Source organism: Lissotriton helveticus, chromosome 6, assembly GCF_964261635.1.
Source record: "Lissotriton helveticus chromosome 6, aLisHel1.1, whole genome shotgun sequence".
NCBI classification, from domain to species: Eukaryota; Metazoa; Chordata; class Amphibia; order Caudata; family Salamandridae; genus Lissotriton; species Lissotriton helveticus.
In genome coordinates this window covers 732,246,184-732,259,216 of record NC_136067.1, presented here as the reverse complement: position 1 = coordinate 732,259,216, position 13,033 = coordinate 732,246,184, and the positions used below count along the sequence as shown (strand labels likewise).

Sequence of the window (13,033 nt, the reverse complement as noted above, 5' to 3'; positions counted from 1 at the left end):
CATTGCAGAATAGGGGCGTTTCCGCTGTTTTCTGGAGGCTCCGAGTAGTCAATATCAATTAAGGAGTGTGAAAACACCACAGGACATCGGCGGCGGCAGCCAATCTAAACCTCTGTTTTTTTTCTTTGTTTGTTTTCTTTAAGTAGGGGACAATTGAGGGTGGAGGGGTCAGAAGTGCCTCTTACAGAAGCCGTTCTCGGCACGAAGCCCTGCTCCATTTACTGCCATGCCCCCCTCCTCACACGGCCAGAAAGGTGTCATAGTCCACGATGCATGGATCTTTGACCTCTTTACACTTGCTTAGAGGTGAAGTGCAGAAATAATCAGGGGACTGTGGACCCCCTCAGACCTCTAGGCCCAGTGCCAGCTCAGCTGTTCCTCTATGCCCATAATATGGTCCCTTAAACAATAGATAATACAAGGGATCACTATTTAAATTGGTGGTTGCTTAAGATGCTAGGTTCAGATCTGGTGCTTCCACAAGTCTGACCAAGGTCACTGCCTTATGGCGCCCACTATGCAGCACCAAGTTACAAGAAAACACCCCGAGTGGCCGAAACTGCAACTCAGGCAGTGACTGGGAGGCTGGGCATGTTCAAGCCCAGTGGAGAACATGCCAAGTGTGCATGACTGTTTGGATGGTCCCAGAGGTCTGACCAAGTCATCATGCGCACCTAGGGAGGAGTGCAAACCACTCCTGCTCCTTCTGACGGTGGGGAGACTAGTCCCACCCCGCCCAACCTGGCTGGAGTCGAAGTCCAGCAAAGAAAAATAAAATGATAACTGTGTTATCATCATTTTTTTATTTTGCACTGCTCAACGAGCAGTAAGGCGACACTCCTCCGCCTTAGCAGAGGAGCCGCCACTGACCATTCATTATCTAGTTATCTAAGATACTTTCTTAGCATTACAGTGTCATGTGTGTGCCCCTAAAAATTCAACATCAGGCAGCTGGATACATAAACAAAATATATTCAACTGTGTGGAGGGCAAGCACTTCATTGCGGAAGCACCCACATTCTGCACAATCAAAATATCTACTCCTGACTCCCAACACTTGGGGGAGGAGCCAAAGCCCTCTCTAGTAATGCTCACATAATTGTCTGGGGACAGCTGCGCTAGCAAGCCAGGCCATAAAAGTCACTCCACTTATATAGCACATGCAAGTATCCGACAATTCGTGCAGCCCTCACATCACAATCCTCACTAATTGATTGAGTTGAAATAAACTTATAGAATCCTGTTTAAAGTGTAATGAAAACTTGTTTTTGCATTTATGCATTTGCTCAAACAAATTATTTATCTAAAAGATTCCAAAAGGAGCCATTAATACTCACTTGAAAGACCTCGATTTCATTCAAAGGAAGCAGAACTTTATATGTGGATTACTCCCAAAGGGGGCTTATTTACACGGCCTCCTCTGAAAAGGTATTTTATTCTATCAACCATACGTTCAACCCTCCGTAAATTAGCCATTAAATACGAACACGTTTTGACCAACATATAGTGATTATATGTGTACCATATGTCACAATATTTTGATCCTCCTTTTGATTATGCCCACCAGGTACCCGTACCATCAAAGCGCACTCCAGCAGCAGGACATTTTATAGCATTTCCTCCACAAACACCACTCTCCCAATGCTGTGAAGGCCGCCTTCGACACTTTGTTTGACCAGCACAAGCAGAAAGCAAGCAATGGGACTGTAATATCACGTGACTAGATGGCTGACAAAATTACTAAAGATGTGCCAAGTTGGCAGATCGAATGCCAGTATTTCTAAGACAAATTTGGAAGCCCATTGTTCAGCTCAACTAGCTGATCTAACCTAAAAAAGAATTAGGAAGAGGATACTGAAATAGACTCATTGAATATTGAATATGGAAAATGTGCACAACTAGACGAAAAAGACTTTAGAAATTTGACAATTAAGTTCCTAAAATGTAAACTATTTTGTGAAAGCTTCACAAATTTTCCTTGCTCTCCATTAATGCAGCACTGGAGAAAAAAAATACTCTATAACGGACGAAAATGCATGACGTACAGTGTGTAGGGCTTTCTTTATTCACTAGCCTTTGCCTGAATCTGCAATATATGTAAGATTTTGCACCAGACTGCACCCATCAGTTCCTCCTCCCCAGCGCCTAACCACAAACCTACATATGCTGTTAAGCCACCATAGGTTGTGTCCAAAATCATCTCCCTAGTCCTCGCCCAGGATGGAACTCTGCTATTTCCCAGAACCACTAGCTGAGCAAAGCTGGCTTTGATGGATTCCCTGAGACAGAGCCATTGAGGATTGTTAATCAGGTCTAGCAAGATCCAAGCGTTAATCTAAAATAAGCACTACTCCTTATGGCAGGATATCAAAAGTATTTTTATTTTTCAATTCCCACTTGATCATGGTGACGGGCGACAATTTTGGTTTACCATTAAGAACTACAGATGGTTACCACTAAAAATTAAGTTCAGTGCTCACTCGCCTTGACCGAAAGATATATTCCTGATTTTGACTGTGGAACATTGGTCTTTCTTGGGCACAAAGCTTTCCATTACTGACATCATGTTACAGCCACCCAAGAAAATACGGATCCATGGGATGGGTAAGAGATGCTCCTTACAGTGCCGCGTATGACTTTTATTGCTCCTGTCAGGGCCCTGTATTAAAGTTCCAGCTTACATCTGACCTCGCCTGTCCTTACACTACTCAACACACAAATTCGAAGTTCAGGGTATATTCTAGTCAGGCCCACTTTGCGATGACCTATAAAACCCAGGTGTGGTGTTGTGTTGTGTTCCAGCTTAAGTGTACCAAATCAGTAGTTCCTGCATGTGCATAAACAGATGAAACATAGTGGAACTACATAATAATCCAGAAGATCTGGGAGGGAGGAAGTCTATAAAACACTAAAGAGACTCGAGGACTGCCAAGAGAAAGGTCTCAGGAAGAGGACTTTTTGGGACAGACTCCTGTCAGAAAGAAATGGGTACAGACGTAAAATGGCAGCCTTGTCTTACTTACTGGTGAATGGAAGCAATGGTCTAGCAGATAGGAGGTCAACCATCAGATTGAAAAAGTGTATGACAACTGCTGAGTGGAAGGCCAATAAAAAAAGTGCTATATTCAGGGAGATCAACGATAACAGAACAGGATAGGGGCACACTGGGGGACCAAGTGTTATACCTCTTCGATTAGAGTCTCCTTCCAAGTCTGAATGGAAGACACCCTAGCACACAGATACACAACCTGGTTGACTAAGTAACAGGTATGGAGGAGCAGCAGTCTTATAAAAAATAGGGGATCCTATAAAATATGGAGAAATAGAACAAAAGAGGAAGGGGAGGCTTGCTTGACGAATTGCTGAGCCATACGGACATCTAAATTGATACAGAAATATAGAAATGGTACAATGCTACACCAAAAATTGTGGGCAAACGTTCAACTATTACGCAGGAGTTTTGATTGCTGAATACTTCCTAAAAATGCATGCTGATGGTAGTTGATCCAAATATATGTATATATAGGGAAACAGAACCTGGTATCACGTTCAATAGAGCCATTTACACTACTTAAATATAAACAATAACTGTAAAAGATGTAGGAGTGTTTATTGAAAAGCATGTCAACAGATTATTGTTGATGGATTGAGAAAGTATCCTCTTTAAATCCAGGGTTGTTAGTAACACCTGTGGGGTGACTCAGAGATCTTGGAGTCCCTTTCTTTTTTATATCTACATGGCCCCCATTGGCAAAGGTTGTTAGGTCCTTCGATCTAGAGATGTTGTCTTCTGTAGAAGACACACAGCTAGTGATATTGTTTGGACAAAACCTGGAGATAACAAAAGCCTGGCTCAGCAACTGCAGGCTTGCTGTGGCACTTTAGATTAAAGTTTATAAAGTGGAGTGTTCCCGCGCTAAGACATCCCAGTCCTTACAGAGAGGCCCTATTCAAAAACAGCAGAGATTAGCACCAGTCCTCCGAGAGTGACTGAAAGAGCCATGTTTTAAGTCGTCTCAAAACAGCACTCTTGAGGGCTGCATCCTCAGCTCCAACAGCAGTTGATTCCAGGCTTTAGCAGCAAAAAAGCTAGAGGACCTGCCTCCTAGACGTGCCTTTTGAAATTTTGGCACTGTCAACTTAGCAGTGGCCTCAGAACTAAGATTCCAGTTAGGTCTGTAAGGGGTGAGTAAGGGGCGAAGATAGCTAGGTCATTTCTCATTCAGAATCCTGTAGCAGAAACATAGAGCTTTAAAAGTAACTCTATACTTCACCGGTAGCCAATGTAGTTCCATCAGAGCTGCTCCAACCGGTGTTCGCCTAGGGATGTTCAATATCATCCATGAGCTGCCTTCTGGACTTTCTGCAGCCTTCTCATATTACTTTTTGTGACCCCTAGATAGAGAACGTTGCAGTAATCTAAAGGAGATGTAATAGAGCTTGCATAATGGTCTTTTTTGCATCTAGAGGTAGGAGATCTAGAATTTTTCGTAGTATTTTTAAAAAGCCAAAGCAAGTACCAGCCAAAGCTGAAATCTGCTCTGAAAAAGATAGGGTGTTGTAAAACCAGACTCCCAAATTTGTAATCTTCGGTTTGGGATTCAGTGCTGGCCCTAGTTCATTCGGCCACCAGCTATGAGACCAGATGGAATGCTGTTTACCAATTACCATGATATCAGTCTTACTTGCATTTAATTGGAGGCAGCTGAAATTCACCCAGTTTGCCAGATCAATTAAGCCGGCTTTGAATTTAGGCACAGCCACAACATCCTTCTGTTACAATGTGATGACCAGCTCAGTGTCATCGACAAATGACAACAGCTTCACCCCATGTTTCAGTACTGTCAGCTAGCGGACGCATATAAACATTAAATAACGTTGGACTAAGGGCAGAACCCTGTGGCACACCTTGTGACAGAGGGCAGATCTCAGACTTAAAGGGGAGTTGCAGAACTTGAAAGGATCTGTCTTGTAAGAAATGTTTGATCCATTGCCATGTGCTGCCTCTGATTCCGGCATCCCACAGTCACTCCAAAAGAAGCCTGTGGGATACTGTATCAAAAGCCACACTCAAATTCAACAGGATCGGTGCTGCAGTCCTACCTTATCAGCTGCTATTTTTCGCACCTCAAAGGCCAGGAGTAATGCAGAGTAAGTGCTGTATGAAGCCCTAAAACCAGATTGTGTTTCATGACGTACCTGGTGTTCTTCCATAAACGTAGTCAGTTGAGAGTTTAGAAATTTCTCTGCCGTTTTTGCAAAGAAAGGAAGCAGCGATACTGGTCTCAGATTTTCTGGAAGTGCAGGATCTAAGGACGGTTTCTTTACAATCGGAACCACCATCACGTGTTTCCAAGTATTTGGAACGTGCCCCGAGTCGAAAGATTAATTCAGCAAGTTTGTGAGCACTGGTACAATAGCTTCCTTCCCTCGTAATAACATATTTGGAGGGATAATATCCATGGGAGAGCTATTTACTACAGACATAAGTTGAAGTACATTTCTTTCGACTGGTGGTCGGAAAGTAAAACTAACCTCACACGAAGTTTCCCTCTTTGGTGGAGCAAAAGTCAAATGCCTACTAGTTTCTGGGAAGGTAGCATATATCTTCTATTTTTTCCAAAAAGAAGCTAGCTACTTTATTACAGTACTCCGTTGATGCTGGCAACACTGCTGTAGCGCGCTCCTAGGAAATAAGATTTTTAACAATACTAAATATATTTTATGGGGCGTTCTTGGCAGATTCGATTTTAGGAGTATAAAAATCACTCGGTGTTCTCCTAATTAGTTTGTGGTAGTGTTTTAGCGCTTCTAGATATTTCAGCTTGTTCACTGGCTGATAGCTCACCCTCCAACAACGTTCCAGACGTTTACAATCTTTTTTCAGTATTGCTAATTCCCCTGAAAACCATTCCGCTGAGAGATTTGAGCGGAGTTTCAGAGAAGTTAAGGAGTCAACTGCCTCCTTATTCCAAGAAGAGATTTGTTTGTCAGCTATCTGGGTGGCGGCCACTAGTAACGCGTGCTCAAAGACAGTTTGGCCCTAAAAGAGTCCGGGGTAAGTAGGGACCATTTCAGGGTCAGTTTAGACTCTAAAAACTGTTTCAATTGACTAGAGACCTTCCTGGGATTCTTGATCTTAAAAGAAAGAATCGAATGATCAGACCATACAATAGGCACAGGTGGCAGAGCTTCCACCCGAGCACTATTAGCGAAAATATTATCCAGTGTATGGCCCCTGGTATGCATAGGGGTGTGGACCAACTGTTCCATACCCAAGAACTGTAATCCAGTTGTAAAATCACAAATTTCTTGATTTTACTTGTGATCGAAATGTAGATTCAGGTCCCCGTGGATTATAAATGTTGAGTAGCAGATGGCATAGGTAGGCACTATTTCTGCCAACTCATTAATAAACGCTCTTGCCGGCCCGGCGGTCTATATTTAAGGAGATCCGCAACTGACCAAACACTGTTTTCTTGGAGGAAGCAGAACTGTCTATAACTTAAGTCGGGGGGGGGGGGGGTAACTAAATTGTATTATTTGGCAAAGCTTATCAGACCTGGGCGGAGGATTGGTGGCCTTCTGAATTGGGCAATCCCCCTTGCCCCAAAAAGGTGGGAAAGAATCTTGGTATTTAACTGGATGGCAAGTTTACTATGGCTAATCAAGTCACTGCAATTTGCGGCACCTGTTTTGTTATCTTTCACCTGCTTCCTTTGAATTGCAAAAAGACCATTACACAGGCTCTTATAACTAGTCGTTTGGACTATTGACATGCTCTCCTGGTGGCTATGAAGGAGTCTTTTTAATCACATTTGCAGTTGGTTCAGAAAACAGACGCCTGACTGATTTGTCATTATCCATCAAGCGCCCCAATCCAGATTCGCTCTAGCCAAAATTTCACTACGTGAAAAAAAAAAGTTGCAAAAACCGTCCTATTTTAGTTACTATCTCTTGAAGGTATGCCTGCTATCATTCCCTGTGTATTAAGCTCAATGCCAATATACTCCTGATGGAGTGAGTGGTTTGCGTTTTATCAAAAGCGCATTACATAGAAACAGCATGATTAGTACTTCCTGGAAATGGAAATGAGCACTTGCATGCAAATATAGGCAAGCGATTTAACATGGCAAAGGTAAACATTTTGACTTACACATGTTGAATAAATGTTCAGACACTTGAATACACAGAAGAGAAATCACATGCGCCTTAACAGTGTATGTTCATTTTCCACAAACAAGAAGTGCACTGCTGCTGAACATACATGTTGTATTTGTATAACCAGACACTGCTGCCCGTCCTAGTTTTAGGGAGTCTTGCTTTGCTGTGTTGTGTGTGTGTGTGTGTGTATATATATTATATATATATTATTTATATATATATATATATATATATATATATATTTTTTTTTTATATATAGTTTATTTGCATTTTGTCAAATACACAGGTAACAATAAACATATATGAGGTAGGGATCAGGTAACCAGTGAAAATGCGATAAATATTGCTATGCATACTGTTGAAATATTGTAAACTGTGACCGATGTCAGTTCTGCGCAACAGGTGAATGACAAAAGAGTGCAATTGTCATGCATGACATCTGATTTAGTTATCAGAAGAATCGCACTTATGTCCATTTGGGTGACAAAGAATTGCTTTGCTGTGTGTAATGTGATGCATGTTAGCATAGGCTGGGGGAAATCCTTTCACTTGACAAAAGTCAAAACCAATGGCAATATCAAGAGGGGGTGCAGCGCACGACGTGAAATGTTGGGAATGCAGGATACAGAGGGAGAAGGGTGCACAGTGGAGAGGCGGGCTGCAACAGGTCAGGGCCATGTGTGCAACAAGAAAGACTCCTGAAGTCACGGTGCAAGGAGTGGAGGGAGCAGGGATCCAGAAGAGAGGGACCTGGAACGAGAGAGGGAAACGAGCAGGGTGCAAGAACAAGACAAGAGAAGGTTCACAGAGGACTGCTCGCATAGCACACAGCAAGTTTGTACATAAGCATCTTTTTCTATTGTAAACTTAGTAGATTTCATCCAGTAAATACACATCGACCACCTTGTTAATTAAAAAAAAGCTTTATTTAACACTTACCAAAATCAAAGGAACTAGTTTCGACAAGTTTTTCCAATTTGTATATATGCTGTCTAAAAAAAGCAAAGAATCTGTATTTAATATCCAGCATATCGTTTAACTGCTACAAAGACAGGGAGCAATACATGATTTTGCCCTTAATACATATTGATTTTCCCAGTTTAGATAGAGGAAAGGGCTTTAGATCATAACAACACACAACTCTGAATTTATTATTCTTTGGAGAGTATTTAACATTCTGATTAAAACCAAATAAAAATGCATATCCAATATGCTCTAATTTCCCACTTCATTAGTGCAGTAACACTCGCTTGTAGTCTTAAGAAGCAACTGCCGTATTTTTAGGTCTCGCGACCTATCGATGCGCGCAAGCGCATCGAGCGGAGCGAGAATTCAAGTAGCCAAAATCCTTGTGAAACCAAGGGCTTCTTGCGCTGCAGTTTTCTTTAAGTTCACGTGAATCACGTGACAGCAAGCTCCTTCGTGCACGAGCTTGCCTGAGCCTTCTGCCTATCAGCCTGCCAGTTCTCCTCCCCTAATTATTCACTTCACTTGTGACTCCCCACATCAAAGCCTCAGCCTCCCTCCCTTGCCATTTGCTTCCTAACCAGCCTGCCTCGCATAATTGCATCAGACCCGACACTTCAAAGGAATGCGCCCCCGAGAGCCACTTTCACGGCCGTGCATTTCTCTTCCTTCTTTACCTCATGTGAGGAAACAGCGCCACTCGCTTGGCGGCATTGGAACATGTGCCTAGGCTGCAAAATAATGAGGTGGAAGATGTGCTTATAAGGTCCCACAAGCGAGACCTATTGGCAATGCCAATGCTTGTTTTTTATGTGGTCCAATGCACTGAAGGCATAGATGACCTCCATAAGCATGAACAGCAGAGCCAGCGGCAGCATGTGCGACAGACTAGTGCAACTATCACTCCACAAGTTATTACTTGCCAAAAATAAACAAGTCCAACCAAAATAAACAAGTCCAACCAAAATTAACACATCACTTTAAATACACTGCAAACTATAAACTTAACTTTAGATCATTTTGAGATATAATCCTACATGTTTTAATCTGCTTCAAAACACATTTTCAGAAAGGATGCAACAGAAATAAAAGGAGGACTTGAATGGAGGATGCTGAAAACCGATTAATAGCAAGGGTGTGGAAATCCAGGACGTAATCTTGCCTAAAAAGTTAGCACTGGATTAAGTTGCTCAAAATTTAAAAAAATATAAGGTCTACAATGCCTGACGAGACCTATAGGTAAGTTAAACTTGGGGGGCGTTCATAAGAGAACAGCAGAGGATATAAATGCATTATCAGCCCTGTGGTTTGACCTCCAGGCAAAATCGCTGGTTTTCTTGCTGGTTACTGATCAACACTGCCTAAAATACAGAAAACCAGACAGGAAGACAAAACATTGCATCGGTAAAGGAGGGTGCCCAATGACGCACTCGTGAAAATTGGGGGGCTGAGAGCTGGTCAGTGTGAAGGCCCCTCCGGTTGAAGAACAACTGATACCAAGCATGTAGACAAAATGGGCCTCTACGACAGACGTCTGAGGAGACGCCATCTTTAAGGGGGTGCATTGAACTCACTACTATGCATGGATGTGAGCATATATAATGCAGACATTTTAGAGGTGGAAGCCTAATCGACAATTATCTCCTAAAAGGTAAAAGTTAGGGGCACATTTGGTCTCTGGAGAGCAAAGTTCAGTAGAAACATAAAGACCACAGATTCCCGATGGAATACTTGTAGAAGGAAAAGAGGCAACCATAGCTCCTCGCCCAAGAAAAAACACAGTAACAGCACCAATACGGACTTCCAATAGTTAGAAGAGTTTCCTTTAGGCATGACTCACCAGGCCGTTTGTCCATGTCCAAGTATAACTTTGAGGAACTACTACTAAAGTTTGAAAAATTGGAATGGGACAAGAGTGACGGCATGAGTGGGAGTTTCTATACTGGCAGACAGAAAGCTCAGCAAACGTGCCATTCTCAAAAGTGGCACGTAGGTTTCGAATAGACATCAGGACAGGAAATGTTGAAATTAAACATGTTTTTCAAATCTACCAGGTCAGGTGCACACACAATATTGATAGAGGACATTCCGTCGGTGGTAATCTGTCAGAAACATAGTGGAAGCTTTGAAGTACATGTATGTGTCTAAGAGAAGCATGCACACTCAGTTTTTGTTATACCCAGTTTAAACTTTTCTTTAAAAAAAACAAATGCATTTTAAAACAGAGAAATGATGTAAGTATATAATATGTTACCGTAATAAACCGAAGAGAAGTCTTGTAGATTCAACTAATGAAGTTTCTGTGACCCACTGAAAGCCAAATAGTTCCACTGTGTCCGTTTCATAGTCGGTTGGGAAGGGGTCAAGTTTAAGCAGGAGCCTGGAAAACAAAAATATCGATGTTAGGCATACTGTAAATCAACAGCCATGTGCACAGTATGACTTACCACCGCAAGCTACAGGGAAGATCCATACTAATAATATAAAGAGAGAGACCAAACCTTTGAGGCGGGTATGCTCTGGAACCACTGCGCCAACCGGAAAACAGCATACAGCATTAGAAAGGTGAGGCAAAGCAGATGGACATAGGCTATACACCAGTGCAAAATGTAGTTTGGAAGGGACAAAGCTCGTTGTGGGACAAAGTAGTCCGTTGGATGTAGCACCACCTCTGAGGTGGGTGTGTGCGTTCAGCATTGTATTACGTTTGAAGCGTGAGAATTGCGTTCTATCACGTTGAAAAGAATAGCATTCTATCACGTTGAAAATGTGTGGCGGCTGAGTACGACGCGGACGCGGCGTGTGGCGTCTCAGTGCACCACGCCGTGTTGTTGAAGTGTGTGAAAGTGTTGTTGAAGTGCGTGAAAATACGAGGCCAAAGAGAAGACACCCGGGCACGATGTGCACGGCAGGACGGCTGTGCCACATTTGCAGACTGTGGGCCAGACAATTTGGGAGTGGGCACACACGCTCAACGTAATCGCTGTGCCGCTTTTACAAACTGTGAGGCCACACACATTGGGAGCGGGTCATCGATCTAAAACACAGGTAACAAACTATCTCTACAATTGAGGTTTTGAAATAAAATATACATACCTATTCTAACCATTGCAGATATGTTTGTCCTACCCGTACAACGTCGGGATGGGCCGTCAGTATTTTAATAAAGAAGATTTCTACCCACACCACTGCCCTATCCATTTTAAACTGTATGACAGCACCTGCGCCCCAATTTAACCCCTGCACCTGTCACTCTCATCATAAATATCGCGTTGACCTGTAACTCAGCAAAATACTGTTCAGAAAATTTAAAAATTAGCATGTAAATGTATTGCGACTTATATAGCGCACGTATCACCCGAAGGCATCAAGGCGCTTGCCTTGGGAACCCGTCCTGGTTTTTCCCTGTGAGATAACCCCTACTGGGTATCCCCAGGGTGAAAGCCAGACATCCCGCAGCGGGTGGGCCGCCGTAGTGGAGATTAAGCAACTATTGCCCAGAGTTGCAGCGTGGGACCCCATGATTAGAATAGGCACCGAGGCGAGAATTATCGAGTCCGTGGACATTTAGGGCTCAGGACCCTGCCGCGTCGGGAATTGAACCCTGGTCCCGGGCCAGACCTCTGCATCAGGGTCTGCCGCTCTAATCAGTGAGCCACACTCCTCCAGCATGACTTCTCGAGGTGGCTGATCAGTCTGTCTAGGCACAATTTTATAGCAAATCATAATGAAGTAAGCAAATTCCAACAATATAAGCCACTACATGACAGAAGAAGAGTTTCAAGGGAACGGTGGGGTAAACCAAGCCATGTCGACTCTCCCAGACCAGAGTACCCAAAAGGCATGGATGTTAATTATGGACATTTACAACCCTGCTTTGGTTACCAGTTTTACTCTTCTGCAGGTAATATTGGGAAATACTAGAGCATGACAGATGTGTATTGATGCACCTCATCCTTAAGACTACAATAGGCCATATGGAGCATGAGGAGAAACACACCATGATTTGCCGTAATTATGTCAACATACACAGTGTTATAAGCATTGTAAATATCTCAACAGTCGACATACAATACATATCAGGACAATCACCCCGTAAGCCCGAATAGTCCCGCCACTTTCCCCATATTTTGCAATGCTTATGGGGGCAGCCTTGTGGCACATTTATGGGCTCTTCATGTTTAGCACACCATTTATGGGGAGCTACAGATTACAAGTGTTAAGCGATATCCCTTTTGGCAATCATAGTTCAGATGCCCACTAGAGTATGTTCTCCTCTAGCGCCTCCCAAGTCCTAAAGGATCTCCACTGCGCCACCCTGGACAACGGTTCCCCTGGTCTGCTTGGTATTTTCGATCCGATAGTAAAAATCCAGCTCCAATATGTTGTGATAAAAGACCATGCCCACACCACAGGAAAGGCGTCTCCTCCTCCTGTCAAGCAGAGAAAGCATGTGCATCCTTCAAGTTTGTTAGCCAGTCACAGCTTCTGGCGCAAAAGGTAGGTAGTATGTAAACATATCAGCAGTATGAGCTAAGTCGGGCTGAAATAACAACCAGCCTCCGAGCCACGCAAGTACCTCTCCAGTCAATCATCCGAAGGGCCTAGCCACGCCTCCCAATTTGCCTTCTGTCAATGCAAGAGATCAGGTGAATTGATGACCAACGATACCACCAGCCTTGGTGACCCCACGCATGGCAGCCTTCCCAGCAATCAATAGTGTGCCCGGCAAGTCTACTGTGTCTTTGTTCAGGTCTAGAAAGCTCCTTAGCTCCTGACCCAGGAAACATGGTCGTTTGTCTACCAGACATTAGGGCGCCACATTGGTCGCCAACCTCCACTGAGTTACCCAAAGCGGAAAGTGTTATCGCCGTCGAGCTTTATTGCGAGGTTTCCCACTTCT

At 43.3% G+C, this 13,033-nt stretch overlaps 1 protein-coding gene across 3 annotated transcripts in view; it reads right to left on the bottom strand.

Moving 5' to 3' along the window:
- The window catches only part of MMS22L (MMS22 like, DNA repair protein), a 602,587-nt gene that overhangs the window by 565,612 nt on the left and 23,942 nt on the right, over window positions 1–13,033 (bottom strand). For all 3 annotated transcript variants that reach the window (XM_078648222.1, XM_078648223.1, XM_078648221.1), the window contains exons 2-3: window positions 10,385–10,510; window positions 8,104–8,156 (exon numbers count right to left, since the gene is read on the bottom strand). In XM_078648222.1, coding sequence (XP_078504348.1) covers window positions 8,104–8,156; window positions 10,385–10,510 — 179 coding nt within the window. The remainder of the gene's footprint in view (window positions 1–8,103; window positions 8,157–10,384; window positions 10,511–13,033) is intronic.